This window comes from Leptosomus discolor, chromosome 3 (assembly GCF_034619465.1).
Source record: "Leptosomus discolor isolate bLepDis1 chromosome 3, bLepDis1.hap2, whole genome shotgun sequence".
Classification (NCBI taxonomy): Eukaryota; Metazoa; Chordata; class Aves; order Leptosomiformes; family Leptosomidae; genus Leptosomus; species Leptosomus discolor.
This window is the reverse complement of record NC_141393.1, coordinates 28,941,228-28,957,924: the sequence shown is the minus strand read 5'-3', so window position 1 is coordinate 28,957,924 and position 16,697 is coordinate 28,941,228. Positions and strand designations below refer to the sequence as shown.

At 36.5% G+C, this 16,697-nt stretch overlaps 1 protein-coding gene across 7 annotated transcripts in view; it reads right to left on the bottom strand.

The window, feature by feature from the left end:
• The window catches only part of RALGAPA1 (Ral GTPase activating protein catalytic subunit alpha 1), a 133,266-nt gene that overhangs the window by 38,486 nt on the left and 78,083 nt on the right, over positions 1-16,697 (bottom strand). For all 7 annotated transcript variants that reach the window (XM_086463241.1, XM_086463240.1, XM_086463238.1 and 4 more), the window contains 5 exons: positions 15,907-16,090; positions 7,401-8,265; positions 5,809-5,880; positions 4,765-4,888; positions 2,936-3,091 (listed from right to left, as the gene is read on the bottom strand). In XM_086463241.1, the coding sequence (XP_086319367.1) occupies positions 2,936-3,091; positions 4,765-4,888; positions 5,809-5,880; positions 7,401-8,265; positions 15,907-16,090 (1,401 nt within the window). The remainder of the gene's footprint in view (positions 1-2,935; positions 3,092-4,764; positions 4,889-5,808; positions 5,881-7,400; positions 8,266-15,906; positions 16,091-16,697) is intronic.

The following is a 16,697-nucleotide window of genomic DNA, read 5'->3' as shown; positions in this document are numbered from 1 at the left end:
TCATGTCATACACCAAAAGCCCAAGATGAATCACTACTCCAATCATTAACAATATTAATGTTTTTTATTTACATATCTTGTGCATAATTTTCTCACCTACACTCCTTTATCAAGCTAAGGAAGGAGGAGCTAGACAGGTGCTAAGCTGTAGAGCCACATACATGAGCTTTCTCACTCTGTGCACTGAGAGACTTCACAGTTTCATTCAATCCTGATATTTTCTTTGCAAGTTTGCTGTTGTAAACGTAGTGTAAATACTTTTTACTCTAACCTTTAATTCTAAGAAAACCAAAATGGATTGCATTATCAGCATTAAATCTTTGATTTATTATTTGTAAATTAAATACCTATTTTATTAATATTATTAACACATGCATTTCAATGTTAAGTTCCTTTACACATTCAGAAGATTTTAATCTGTTCTCCCTAAATCCACGACTTTCCTTGCTCTTGTTCATATCTTCAGAAGGAAATGCTTCAGAGGTATTCAAGACACTTAAAAGTTTTATTTACTACTCTGTAGGACTGATGGAAAATAAATTTAAAATTGGCTTAGCCTCTGAAACAGCAGAATCTTGATTTTGTAGTGGCTCGACTGGCAGGAAGAAGTTTTGTTTTAATTTAATTTAATTTCCATTTATAAGATGAACCTATCATGCACCTCTAGGCACATTTACAATATAAAAACAAGAAGCAGTTCTAAGCCAGCTACTGCAAGTTTGCTTGTTTTTCTCCCATTGAATGAAACAGACAAAGAAAGTACATTAAAGACCTGTAGAGAAGCTCAAAACTCAAGATTCTCTGGAGGTTGTGAACAATACATGCACTCAGAACAGTTGTAACTGTTAGCTCTCAGATGATTTCAAGGTCCCCTATAGTGTGTGTGAGCTGGACAGCATCTCATAAAACACATTCCTTTTGCTGATGTGTCCAGTCTAAACAGCACAAGTAGTTGTAGAACTAGTAAAATAAGCCTTTTTTCCTACTCATGTCTCCTGATACCACTTGCTGGTTTCTCACAAGATGAAAACTTCACTTGATACTTTCCTCAAGTTTGGTATGACTTTCATAGCATCTCTCTCTGGCGCTGGTTCCTTGATGTCTAATGCTTCTCCCCATGCCGTCTTTACCTGCTGAGTAGGAGTCTCTAAGAGTCTCTCTCACTCTATCTCCTTTACTTTGTCTATCTTCATTAAACATAACATGACATTAACACCTGTGAGACATGGCCCTATTAAATGCGCCTGAAACAGGCCAAAAGGTGTTAGGGAAGGGAGAGGGGACATAAAGGCAGTCTCACAAGCCTCCATTCATGGGGAAATTTGGCTTAAAAAGAAGACAAAAACACACACTGAGGAAGAACAGGAAAGAAAGTCACAAAGAAATAATGTAGCTTGATAAAACAGCCCATCAACAGCTAAGTTACAAATATAACCCAAATCTTTTGATACACTCTACATATCCATACAGTGCTCAAATATTTCAGATTACTGATGAGTGAGACTGTGGGTACAGCAGGAGAGAAATAGGCCTGGGGCAAACTGGAGTTGTTAAAAAGTCCAGCTGACACCATTTTCACAAGCTGAAACAAAAGAGCCCTAGACCAGCACTGAACCTTGCCTGGCAGGAACAGCTATATGTAGATTCAGGGTGCTCCTGGAAACAGACATGAGATCTTGCCTCTGTGTTCTGAAGTCAACAGCATTTGCAAATTATTTACTATTAATTAATTTTCACTGCAACCCATCTTCTCCCCCTTGTCAACATTTTTTAATGCTCTAATTCTATACTAGAACAATAGCAACAATCTTAAAATTAGTTATTTTTACTATTAAATCACTTTCATAAACCATTTAACAACATAAATATTACCCTGGCTCTACTTCAGGAAATCAAGAAAACAGAAAGGACCCAGCACCATAGGCATACAAGAAAAAACATTTTTTAGTTTTAAAAAAACCTCACCAAACCAACCAACCTAAGATGCGACAGTGAGAAGCTAGAACTCATAGTCAGTCTATAATAATAACAATAACAATAATATTTTTTTCTTCAAGTTGAATACAAAGAACAAAAAAGTCATTAATAATTGAAGCTTGCCAGAGGCATGGCTATTTCTCTCTTTACTAACTGTCTACCGTCTAATTTAATTACAAGTATTAAACTCCATGCTGAGGTCAACCAGCTTCAGTTCCTCCAATATTACACTTCAACCAGTGCTCATTAATGTGCCTACTGAATGGATTAGCACATCTGAAGACGTATGTACGTAGGACGGCGGACAGTCTAATGATAGCCAATTATTCATTTATAATAGGACACATGTTTGAGACTGTAACTTATTATCACTAATGTGGAATTTATTAAATTCTAAAGAAAAAAATACCAACACAGAAAGTAATTTTTTTCTTAATACGGCTATGAGAGATCATATCACTGTTGAGCATTTGTGCCTGCTCCAAGACAAAACACCTTATATACAATAAACATTGTAGAATTCTTAATATTTTTAACTTTTTTTGAAGGGAAAATTATGTTAATAGACAGCATGTGACTCAAGTGAATAAAAAGTCATCTTAGAAAGTACTCAGCACATATTTATTAACTGGCATTTAAAGTCTCAAAGTACTAAAACATCATTCAGATGTAATGCTTTTTCTGCTACGCAAACCATTACTTCCCTTAATTTTTCACCACTGTACTTGTGATCCTGTCAACATTTGCAATGATGGCAAAAATGATTAGTATGGCAAAATTAGAAATTGGGGGAAAACAATTTATATAGCTTAACCTACTTCAGTAAAATACCAACTATTAGCAAGTAAAGGTATTATGATATTTTATGGGTTTTTTAAGAAAAAAGTTATTAGATTTTCTTTGAATATTTTTTGGGGGATTATTATCAAAATAAAATCTGTTTTTCAGAAACACCTACCTTTTTTGTTAAAGAGTCATCTGAATCAGAAGGCATTCTTGTTGACACATGGAACATGACTTCTACTGTCGAGGTAGCAAAATATGGAGTGGTCAGTCCAGTGCTTTTGTTTTTTTGCAGTCCTCCCATAAAGCCGCAATGGTTTGTGAGATTTACCTAGATGTAAAGCCCAGGAAGCATTAGGGGAAAAAAAAAAAAAAAAAAAGGTAATAAACACCTTCTTTACACTTTCAAATGCACTTTCAACTCAATTTTTAAAAGTGAAAGCCCTTTTCACAATAGTACATTTAGGCTTTTCTAAAAGAGCTCAGTCTTGCTGACTAGATTGGAAATCAAGTGCAGTGTAGTGGCATTCTATATTCCACAGTCACCACAGATGCTGCTGGGAAGATAAGGTTAGAGAAGAGGAAAGGTTGTCTATATGAGTATTTACTGCATTATTCCCCAATTAGTTGACTGTAGTCACTTACAAGTCTTTTTGGATTTTTAAAAATCCTGCAATACTACATCAGCCTTGACCTGAGCTCTGAAGAAACCCTGCGTGAGCACCAGACAATTTTAAATTGTCTTGTTACCTTCCATATATTTTCTTGAGAAGTTTTTGTTCTGTGAACACAGCAAACTAACTGGTAATTCTAAATAAGTTTAAGTCTTAGTTCTATGGGAAATAGTTTGGCACTGAAATAAATAAGCACTTAATGTGCTATTTCACTTTTACAACAATGCCTAAAGAAAGGTGTATCTAAGACATGAATCAATTTAATCTCTCCCCACATGGGATATATTTGCTTTTCCGTTAATAAAGGATCCAGAATTTAATGTTAAGAGGTTAAAATATCAGATATCTCATCATGGAATATTAATCCAAGTTAGCAACTCTTTAATCTAGCTAATAAAGGCTAAGAGAATTAACCCACTGAAGAAGGATACTTGAAGGATGTATGTGATACTTTTGTTTTTCTCCTGAAGAATCAGGAATGTGGGAAATAAACATCTAAGCTTGTGACAGTCACCAGGCTTCTAGCAGCTTTCCCCTGTTCCTGTAGAAAAGTCAGAGCCATTATCCACACTGCTAATCTAGTATTGCTCTTATATACCTTATTGCTCTTATATACCTAAGGAGTAAGAAAAAGAACAAGTAAGATGGACACTCTGGACACTCTTGATGAACAGGAGTCACAAGAGGAACAGAAAACCTGCAGTTTCTTATGCAGTCAGCCAGGAGCAGCAGTGATTCCTGTACTTCTGTGCGACAGTGTCAAGTTGAAATTTACAATGGAAGTTAATCCTGTGTGGCCAGAATGAAAGGATACAAAAAAGGAAATCCTCATGATAGTATCTAACTAGTAACTAAAGAGTTGCAGGTCCACATAGATGGAGTACATCACAGTATTTCTGAATGCTGGAAGAGACATGGAACGGAACAGATCCATGCCTGCAGTGGAAGGCAGGAAGAAGGGAGCATGAGAGAAGCTGCACGTTTGTATTTTTTTGATTCCTAAATTTAAGCAAATCTCACACTTCAATGGACTTCACACTTTACAGGCTTACAGGGAAATCAAGATATCTCCTGATCAGTCCATTAGTCCAGAAAGCCAAGTACAGGACTGCACATTAAAGGACAAACTTTCTGAAATTGAAAGAGCTTAAAATTAAATAGCTGGTATTGCTAACGAAATTAAACCCAGAATTATTCTCCTCATTCTACTTGCAAATCAGTGTATTTCAGTACTGGTGAGTAATGCTAAAGAGCAAAAGACTTATAATACGTAAAGGAATCTGTAATTTTCTCTGTAAACAAACTTAGGATAAAAACTTTTTAAAAATACCTCCCAGCCAAGACCAGCTACAAAATCCTCATAGGCTTGACTTCCCCCAGTATTCGTAAGAATGGAGTGTTTATCTTCTTGTCCCTCGGCAACATAAAACACTGCAATCTTGTGTGTCTCTCGGCTGTAAAACAGAGAACGGTCACTGCATGACAGCGCCTTTACTAATATGAAACCAAAATATGCAAATAATACACACAGAGCATGGCTTTTAAAATACTGAAAAAGATAGCGGAAGTAAAGTACAACTACATGGCTTCTTTCTGAATACCTTCTACATTTCAATATTCCCATTCTGTCTTTAATAGTCTAGTCTAGTCTTCTGTAGAGCCTAAAGTTTTGCTATACATGAACAGCATCTACCCCTTTCATCACTTCTAAAATGCAGGATGGTGCTGGCAGTACCAATTGCTGATGGAATAGCTGGGCTCCTGAAATGAGCAAAACCTGTAACACAGGAATTATCGACACTGCATTACCCATTAACAACAACACCTTGTGAACGCTGTGGCAAATGAAGCTTATGCAACTGAATGAAGAATCTTTAATACCAGCAATGTATTCTGTTCACAGCTTGCTGTCAGATGTTGGAGTAACAGAAGGTGGTTTCTCACACTTCTAAAACCTCCACTGAATTTTACTTCAACGTCTAGAAAAACAATTCAAAGTTTTTAATTCTGTGCTACAACTCTAACTAGAATTCCTTGTCTTCAAATACTAACAGCATTGGAAAACACCTAAACAATTAGCCAAAGCTTAAAATGTAGAGACTTTGATATACTAAAGTTTTAAAACTATTTCATGTTATGTATACAAATGTTCATAATTCAAAGTTATTTTGAAGTTTGTTCTCTCTCATGATTTTCTACCTGTAGAGTTTAACTCTACAAATAACACCAAGAACTACAATACTGTGCAAAAACCATGAATAATTTACAAAACGATTTTAAAAATTAGTTCAACTCTCACATTTATGCAATTAGAGCCATTTATATACAAGCACACTTAAAACAAAATAAGTAGGCAGCCATTAAAAGAATTTACCATTGTCTTGAGTCCAAATTTCTGAGTTCTCGAAGTAACTTCTCATTTTTCTTCAGGAGATGAAAGCTCCTTCTAAATAGAGAAATTTGTAACTCTTATAACCTGTTCACTGATGGATACAGAACAGTACAAGAATGGTACAAGAACATTTCCAGGTCCATTCAAGAAGAGTCAACAAATACTTTTGCCTCTTCAATAGTCCCTTCTTATATAAAATATTAAGATATATTTTAAAAATTATACACGCTATTTTTTTTTTACTCCAGGAAATCATCTATGTCCATTACAGCCCCGAGTACCACCTTTACTTCTTTCCACTTTCTTCTGTCAACCTGTTACACCCAACTGTGACCAATCTCTTCTCTACAAACCAGACAGAACTCCCTTTGACACATAAACTGCACACTTTACTAGGCCACAATATATATATATGCTTAGTGACAAGACATTTCCATAATCTACTGTCCTAGGGAGTTAGTGCATTAAACAGAGCTTCTGCTATTCTCACTTGCAGAAGAGAGCAGAACATAGCTCACTAGTCACCCAGCCAGCTGCAACAATTTAAAGAAAAAACAAAACAATATGTCAGAGCAGGAAAGGCACTTTTCATTTATTTTAAACTGTGCTTAAGATGTTTCCCACAAAACACAATGGAATGAGTTTAACAGCAGTATTGTTCAAAACCAGACTGCATTGAGGAATTAAAGACCCAAATAAGAAAGGTTATAACACCAAAATTTTGTCCAATTCCAGTGATATCTCAGTGACACAGATTATTTTTATTTTACAGAATATCCATTTCCCTTTGTAGTAAGAAAATATTTCTAATACAGAATTTGTATTTATATTTATATTTTCTATGGCAAAAGGAGATTTCAGAAAGACCCTTAAATTCTAGGATGCTTATAGTTGTACATACCTACATGTATATGCAGACATACACCTAACTACATCCACACAAAAATAATAACACAGAGACATTATTTTTGTAATTGAACATGGCTTGTCTCTTGTTGTTCTAAACAAGACACAAACATTGCTGATGTTGAAATAAATAGTAGGGGACACATCTTTCTCATTAGCTAACACAGATGCAATGCTTTGAGGCTGCATGCAAGCATGCTCGTAGCAAGCAAAGCAGCAGGACACTGTCCAGCAACACAATAGCTGAGAGTATGACACTTTCAGAGCCTCATTCTGGCACAGAAAGGTAATGATTTTTTTCAGGAACATACATGGGAAGCAAAGAAAGCAAAAAAGATGCCTTCTTTACCCATGGTAGTACCCCTTAGTACAGCTGGTGAAAGGATTAGTAGAAAATATATCACTCCTTCAATTCGCCTTCCAACACTGTTCTAAGGAAAGAATATAAATAGCAATAAAGGCAACAGGTTCCTCCTTTCTGTCTCTCTAAATGACAGGCTGAAATGCAGAAGAAAACTGCCATTTTCCCCTTAGCTGCAACATCCCCTCTCCCTTTTGTTGGCTGGCCTGGAGTATTTTTGGCTTAACCCACTCTATGATCAACTATTATTACATGGTAAGAATAGCACAATAAGAATGTTCTTAAATTGTGAGCCTTTTCTTTTTACCTTTTATCCCAAGAATTCATTCCCAGTATACTGAGAAGTAATCTGCAGTAGTAAAATGCTGACTGAGGCTTTTGTGAGGTTGGCTCATCCTGCTCCATAGCCCTCATATTTAAATCATTGAAATGCTTTTCAACAAACTCCCTCTCTTCTGTGTGCTGCTTCAGAATTGCATTGATGACATCGTTTTCCTGCTTCTCTGAGATGCAGACTGGTTGAGGAGCAGGAATGTTGAGTGACACACCAGTTCTCTGTAAGCATTCAGGGCTTGTAACACCTAAATACTGCAGGAGCTCATCAAGGGCATCTTCTTCATCCCTAATTGTATCCCATGTTGGCACAGTGTCTCTAAATTTCCTTTTTACTTGGAGTGTAATTCCATCCCTTGCAGATACATCCTCCACATGCTCAAAAGATGAAAGAGAATCTTCTGGTTTATCTTGTTGAGACAATGAAAGTGCAAAAGATGTTTGTTGTGAAGATCCACATAAAGATGATGGTCCATATAAAATGGCTGAATCCCACGAGTATTTGCCAGATAGATCACGCACTATAATTCTAACATTTGAATTAGCAGATGCAAGTCCAGCAGACAGTCCTCCCCCAGGCATGTCATCTTCTGCTTGGATTTGTATGCAAGACACCAGGGAAGTATTGTTTAGCACAAAGAACTGAAGGTTTGGGTTCTCAAAAAGTTCAGGAGAAAGCTCAGGACTTTCACTGTATGGATTGTCATTGTTTTCGCACACTTGACTGGTTAGCATAGCAGGACCTCCGCTCATGGGATAGTGGCCTAAGTGGTTGACTAGATGTGTTATCACAGTACGAGCAGCAACAGAAATTAATCCTTGTTGCATGTGAGTTTTCACTGTGAGAAAAAGAACACAGGTTTTGAAAGAAAGGTTCAGGAAAAAGCACTGAGATTTATGTATTACTTTTGGTCCCCTCTTCTTCATGAGTTTTGAACAGAGGATGAGCACTGCAAGGTCAGTATACATCCAGCTCAGTAAGGGAAAATACGTATTTGATGAACACTGGTATCATATATAAATAGCATGAAAAATCGTAAGATAGTTAAAGAGGCATCTTAATTATTTTACAGGCTACCATACCTCCTTTACTATAGCTTTGTAATCAGCATGGTTCTTCTAAAATACACAATTTCTCTATCTAGAGAAAATAAATCTTAAATTGCTGATTAAGTAGAGATCATAATTGTGTTGTAAGAAGTCCATTTCCAATCGCAATGGATTTTTATATTTATACACATCATTACATTGTGAAAACCAAAGGAACATAGATGCACAAAACCTCTAATCCATCTTAATTTCCCTGGGGAGCATATAGCTGAAGGTTAGGTTGAGAGTAATACTGGATTATTTTAAAGTACCAAATCAAAGATGATGCTATCTATACTGAACACAGTCTAACAGTAGCAAAATTTTCAAAAAGCATATCTCATGCCCCAACTGCATTTTAAGAAGTTTCAGGCTTGAAAAACTTAAAGGGAAAAAGAGAAGTTAATTGTGCCTATCTTACACGAAATCCACCTTGTGAGATGCACTGGTGTTTCGCCATGCTTTTATCACCTCTTTCTTTGTTGCATACCTTCCATTTGCATGCAACGTTATCTAAATTCACAAAAGGAATTTGTTAATGTTTATACCATACCCTGCTAACCCAGTACTTTACTGCTATTGGATTCTTCTATCAAATCCACTCTACATAACCCATGAAGTACAGAGCTGGACAAAACGACTCTGTCAGGCAGACAACCCTCAGCTGGCTCAAGGTACCCACTGAAGAACCCATACACAAAAGTATTACACTGTAGAAGATCACAGGTAGAAGAGAAAATAGGACTAATATGGCAAAGGACACATTTCTGCAGCCTCTCTTCTAACAGGACATGGATGCCATGAAATTGAGATTTACAAGGGGAAGATGAATGGTAGATGAAAAGCACTGTGTGCTCACAGCCCAGAAAGCCAACCGCATCTTGTGCTGTATCAAAAGAAGTGTGGCCAGCAGATCGAGGGAGGTGATTCTCCTCCTTTACTCTGCTCTGTTGAGACCCCATCTGCAGTACTGCATCCAGCTCTGGGGCCCCCAGCACAAGAAAGACATGGACCTGCTTGAGCGGGTCCAGAGGAGCGCCACAAAGATGATCAGGGGTCTGGAGCACCTCCCCTATGAGGTGCTGACCTATGAGGACAGGCTGAGATAGTTGGGGTTGTTCAGCCTGGAGAAGAGAAGGCTCCAGGGAGACCTTATAGTGGCCTTCCAGTACTTAAAGGGGGTCTGTAAGAAAGGTGGGGAGCGGCTCTTGATCAGGGAGCAATAGTGATAGGACAAGGGATAATGGTTTCAAACTGAAGGAGGGTAGATTTGGATTAGATATTAGGAAGAACTTCTTCACTGTGAGGGTGGTGAGACAATGGAACAGGTTGCCCAGAGAAGCTGTGGCTGCCCCCTCCCTGGCAGTGTTCAAGGCCAGGCTGGATGGGGCTCTGAGCAACCTGGTCTAGTGGAAGGTGTCCCTGCCCACAGCAGAGGGGTTGGACTAGATCATGGTCAAGACCCCTTCCAACCTAAACCATTCTATGATTCTATGGAGATAAATCAATCCTGTATTACTCAGGATTGTACCACACTTTAAACTATATTAAACGTTGAGAACTGCTGCAAACACTTGCCACCTTTTTCTCATCAAAAAGGCATCAAACTAGAATGTTCTGAACCACGTTACTTTTTCATTCAGTATTTGGTGAGAAAATGTAACCTCTTGGATGTGTAAGTATGGTATAACTACCTCATCTCCCTTTATATTGTGTATTTACACACAATAAAAACTAATGTTTAATAAAGACATTTGTGTGCAGTTTAAGGTGTCTTAATTGGTTTGACTGGAAAAATAAAGATAAATTTGTAATGCATACATGTCATGACAGATTTTTAGTTTCTGAAGCACTGCATGCATTCTACATCTGCAAAAGTAAACAATTAGTAAATATTTGCCCTTTTTTTTTTCCACAAGGTTTGGGTAAAGCATGCAAGAGACATTTGGGATTCTGGCTTTTCTCTACCTTAGAGAGGACTAGATCTGAACTGCAAAAAGGGAAATACTTCATCTTGTTAGTACTTGGCAAAATCAACTTAATTTTTACACTATTCCAAAACTCAGATAAATTCAAATATTTTAACGACTTAAGGCCTTGAAAACAAATATAAACAAATTAGATATATTTTCATTATCTATAACCTTCTGAGGTTTAAAATTTACAAATACAAAAACATTCAGTGAAGCTGAATTAAATGTCCAGATATTGATAGCATACAAGGAAATTAAGTTATAGTGCCATCTGCTGAAATATAAGAAGGAACTGTAAGCAAGTTTATGTAAGACAAAGAGAAAATAAGTTGGACGCTTGAAGCGTAATTTATCAGTGCAGTACTAACCAGCACCTGGACAACGCAGAGGCTGGCTCATCTTTGTCAGGATATTTATGCCAAGTGTTCAGCACTTAGCACTGCACAGATAGTAAGGTAATACTCTTTTCATGTTCCTAGGAGCAAAGACATGTGAGCTTCCTGGCTACCTGAAGTCTCACACTGCATAGGTTAAACACCTTCAGTTAATGATGAAAAACCTGAAGAAATGAGAGGGACCTGTTAGCAAGTAAGTTATCACTGTTACTGTTTTGTGGCAAACCCTAAAGATCCCAAACCTGACCACAGTTGCATTGTGCCTGTATGCATGCACTTACTCCCTTAGGAGCCTAAGTGGCATACAGAAAAGAAAGGCAATACTATGATACAAAGTGCAGATATAAATTTGGAAGGTCCATTTCCAGTCCTACCAAAGTCTTTCTCTGAAAATTTTACTCTTGAATTAATATTAAAAATAAAGGACTTGGGATATAAATCTGTCCTTGCCTCTTTTATAAAATGGGAACAGTACTTCTCACTGAGTCTTCTCTCAGAATACAGTACTGTTGATCTAAAAACGAAAATTTAAATCAGATATATTAAGAGAAGCATACTGAAAAGTAAATTGTAAGATGTAAACTGTTATGTTGAAATAAATAAAGCAATCTTGAAACATTTTTGCCACACAGCAAATAGTTTTTGTTGATCGTTTCCCTTAGCAAAAACAAACCCACACCAAACAAACCCCAAAACCAGGAATACTTTTTGAAAAAATGATATTTTTAAAATTAAATTCACAACTTAAAGGATACATATTAATAATTTGTTCCTAGAATCACCTCTCCTCAATCAGGAACAACTGGACATTCAATATATTAGATACTCTTAAAATAAGTATCTAAGATACTCTTAAGTATCTAAGTCGTGCTGTTTGTTTCTGGAGGGTAGATCAAAATACGCAATAACGTAAGCCATCACAGATTTACCACAAATTCTACAAACTAAGTCATATTGCCACACATTAAAGCAGTCTAGCTGGCTGCTTTGCCAGCCTGTCTTCCTGAGTGAATGCATCTCTGCTCTCTTTGCAATGGTACAGTCTTTCACTCGGGCAATGTAATTTATATGTGTACATGATCACTTGGTAATTTACTGGAAGCATGTTATACTGGTATTTTTGTCAGTCCCTGAAATTACCTCTTGTGGAAGGGCTGAAGGTCCATCACCACTAATTAGTATCAGTGGCATGAACAGAGGATTCCTGAATTTCCTTACAATGTGTTGTTAACTCTTTAATTCAACTTTGGCTGAACAGATTCTAAAAAGCTACAGTTATGTAATAGAAGGAAAAAGTAATGACTGAGGGTGGAACGTAACTCTCCTCGACCTTTTAGCTATCTAAAGAATGATGCACCTGTACAGATTGAATCATCTGAGTTAGAAGCCCAAATTTGAGAAATGGGATGAATCACTCTCTGGAAACTCTTCTCTTTCTCCATTACATTTAGAGGGACTCTAAGAGAGTTCAGTTTAGCTTAGCTACCTGTATTTTACATTAGCTTAAGGAATTTTCACTCTTTTCTAATTTTAAGCTTCAGGTAGAGAGAGAAGCGGTTACAGAGAACCCACCTCTAAAATATCCCTCATAAGACACAAACTGGGCTAATCTGGATGCACCGTATATAAAGCGTTTTTTAAAAAGTGTACTACTTTCAGTAAAAGGCAAACAGCAAAGCCTTAAAAGTACTTTATATTTTATTTTTAAAATAAAAGCTAAGACTAAACATAGATGGGGAAGCTTTTTCTTCAGAAATTCAAATGTATTAGGAAAAATGATCTATCTATGTAAAGGAGTTTAAAACATGTTTGGAGAAATATGACAAGTGGGGGAAAAAAAAATTGGTGAAATCAGTAACTGACGGATCACTGTATCTATGCAATGTAACTCTTACCCTCCAATCACAACTATCTCTAACAGACTTATGATGTATGAAGAACTTAAGGTTTCACAATATTTTTGCCTATAATTGCAAAGATACTGTAAAAGATTATTTCTTACAACTACACTCTATCCAATAGTCCTATTTCACTATCTATTAATGTTAGAAGATGTATAGCACTCTTTGTTTAATGTTACATATTTTCATGTAACCAGACTCCCTGTCAATACAAGGGTCACGAAAAACATCAATTTTACTTTTTCCTAAATGTTTGCATAATTTGTAAACAACAAAAAAAGCTTTTACGGAGAGGTTCCATTTTAATTTTCCCTCATATATATTTATGGTCCTGTAATGACAAGTAAAAGATCAGAAGTAGGTAAGCAGATCATGGAACAATGCAGTCCAAGTTAGCTTTGGCACATCTAAACTGTATGGTGAATGGCTAAAATGCTATGCTATCCTTGGAGAAATAATACCTCTATCAGTGTGACACTGAATCCAGGCTAGTTAGGTGTGGTTAATTAGCACAGGCAGCACTTCTATGCCTGTACTGTAGCTAGAGGAAGCTGTTGTCGATACTAGCTAGTAGAACAGTTCACCAGCCTTCAGGTAGACAAAACCCTGTGATTCCTTAGATGAATGCAAGTACCACAGGCTTGCTCTCTGCAAGTTCTGATGATGCAAGAAAAGCTTCCTACTGATGTCTTTATTGTCAGGTGCTAGAAGTTCACTCTGGTTTAAATATAACACTTTAATATACTTAACACTTAATTTCAAAATTATTTTTTGTATATCTTATACTGCAATCTACCACTTTACCCGAAATCTACAGAGGAGGACAAAGACAACTTCACAGATAATCCTAGGTATGATAGATTCCTTGTGAGAGATAGCTCTTGGAAAAGTTACTGAAACAGAGGGGAATTGTCCTCTCCCTACATCGCCCGTTTCCTGAGGATTTACCCTGCTGTTTACTGCAGGGCTTGCTCCAGCCTCTCAATAGATCCTGTCCCCACTATGTAGCTATATCATTGGAAGTCCCATATCTTTCTGGTCTCATACCACATATACTGTGGCTGCGTCCATAACATTTGGGTATGGATCTGACCATGAACATGGGGAGGCATAACAGGGTATGTCAATCACATCTATTAAACCGATCAAAAGCACCCTATCTTAAGAATTCTGGTCTTTCAGTACTTTCAGCTTCGCCTGCAACCTAAGGAAAGTTTAGCAACCCCCACCCTGTCTTTGTAGAACTTCTCTGATTTCTCTACAAGTTCCATCCTTCCCTTTTCCATTCCTTCAAAAAAAAAAAAAAAAACCACCAAACCACAAACCCATGATAGCACTTTCCCTTTACTAAAAAAAGAAGTTGACCACTTGGCATACAACTCTGCTGCTAGCTTGCACTAATTGACCCATCTTGATCAATTCCCAGACTGGTTGTTATCCACTAACTTTACTCCTCTCACTCCTCCAACAATGCCAGGGAGAACAGATGCTATGCAGTTGGTTAAGTACTGCCAATTTTATTCACTGACTGGCAATGTGGACTAGAAGTGCCAAGGTTGCAAGACCAGGGTTGCATTATAATGCTGTAGTTTGCCAATTAAATTTCATCATCTGACTTACAATTCCAGAGCCCTGAAACTTTAAAAACATATGGGGCTTCCTTAATTCATCTGGAGAGACAAAAGGAACATCTGAAACTACTTTTATTTAGAAATTTAACACGAAGTCATAAAAGAACAGATCACGTACGGAAATGCAAAATGAAGATATCGATGCTAAGGCTTTGTGCAACTACATTCATTTAAAGAGAAATCTATTCAGGGTTGTCTTTTCAGATTGTCATATTAAACAAGCCACACGGCATTTGCTGCTAACCCATAATTACAGATTATTACAGAATACAAAAGATGCCAGGCATAAAAAGCTACTACAATTCACTACACTGTAATAGAACATGCAGTGGAAGTTAATTTTGGCAAATGCTTTAAATATTAGCTTTACATAATATGTATAGGTGAGACTGTAATTAGGACAGAATGAATCCTTCGAAGCCTCTTTCATTCTGACCCAGCAGATGATTACTTTTTACTAATAAGACCACAGCCATTTGACAAAAAGCCAACTATAGTACCTTGCTTCATTCTTCAGTAAATTTAATAATTACAGCTCCTCCTGCCAATAGTTCTCAAATCAGACTTGTTCAATCCAATACTGAGCTTATTAGGGAACAGCTCTATGTTTAGAATTCTTTGGCCAAAAAAGTACTTGAGGATGATGAAGCATGCCTTAGACAAGGGCACAATGATTAGCCATTTTCTCTACATAAAAAACAGCACGTAGCCACTACAGACCACAAAATCACCTGCTGTTAGCACACAGCTGCTACAAAGAGCTGCTGCATTTATCTGGTTCTTAATACCTTTAAGGAAGCCTAAATGGAACAACTTAATATGGAGGGAGAATAGCACTACACAGAGTTTCTGGTATCAGTATTAGTCTCATCTTTTTCAATTTTCTTCCCAATGCAGCCATTTGATATTTACTAGATACACTGTATAATATATGCTACTCCTCTGTAGCTTAGTTTCTTGATTCTTTATTTTTGAGTTCTGAAGAAAATGTTAATTCCTGTCTCTCTTAAGGTTCTAAGCAGATGAGAGAGAATTTCTCTCTTTAGATAACTCTGTGGTTTTAAACAGTGTAAACAGATCAACAACAAATTATGATAGAGTAAAAAAATTCACACTTGCAATATTGAAAGCTCAGATAGGAAGAAAATCCAAAATATTCTTAGAAAAGGAGCAAAATTAAGAAAAAAATAAAGGAATTTATTGGAAGTAAAATAAAAAGCAACATTTATCCATGTTGCAGTACTTAACACTTTTTGCTGATACATAAAGCACAGAAGAATCCATATCAAATCAATATTCATGTTGTTCAGAAGATACTTATTTCAGTTAATCGAACAGTAATTGCTCAAAATTACGTTAGCTCATTCCATACTAATGGTTCTTACCTAGTGTCTAGGTATAATTTAAAACTTATGCTTTAGGCCAACATTTCAATACTGGAAACCAAGATAAAATCTTTGAAAGAAAATGTATTTAGGCAATTTGACAAACCTTCAGTGACTGGCTGAAGTTTAGAAGACCTCTCTGAGTCTGGAGAATGTAGTGGTTCTGGTTCCTTCAAGCTTTCTAAATGCATAAAAGGATCATAATCTACACATGCCAAATCAGAGAGGCTTAGAGGAAAATACTTAGGGTTGCTAAAACACTGGGATCCGTAGACACATCCATGCAGAACCTAGAACAAAACCAGAATTTCATGACATTAACTACTAAAATTTCCATTTGATAGTTTTATAAGAAATGAAGTTTATTTTTATTTACATTTTTAATTGATTTGTTAGAACCAAGTAGGCAGGACAAAGTGTTGGAAAATTTTAGATGCTTAATGTTTACAAAAGCAAACCCTGGTCTGCAAAGAAAATTGTTAAAAAAGTGTCTACACTGAAGTGAAATTTAACAATAAAGAAACAAGAAAAAAAAAACAACTTAAAACAAATCACCAAGCTACCTTTATTTTTAGATCTCCTGTCTTCTTTAATTACATATGCTAAGTCTAAGCTGCTGGAGGTTTTAATCCCCTTCCCTTGCAAAAAAAAAAAAAAACCCAACAAAAAACAAACCCAACAACTATCTTTGTTCTGTGTCCCTGTAGACAGCAATTATAACTTTGTGCTTTTTACTTTGCTTATTGCTAAATAAAATTGCTTGGTATAAAAAAAAAAAAAATCTACTTCCCCACATGTCTTAAATATACAGCTGGTCTTCTACATTACAAATGTCTGCTATCGGTTTGACATGCAGAGTAACTTGGTTAAACATCGCAAAATTGAAGACAAAATTAA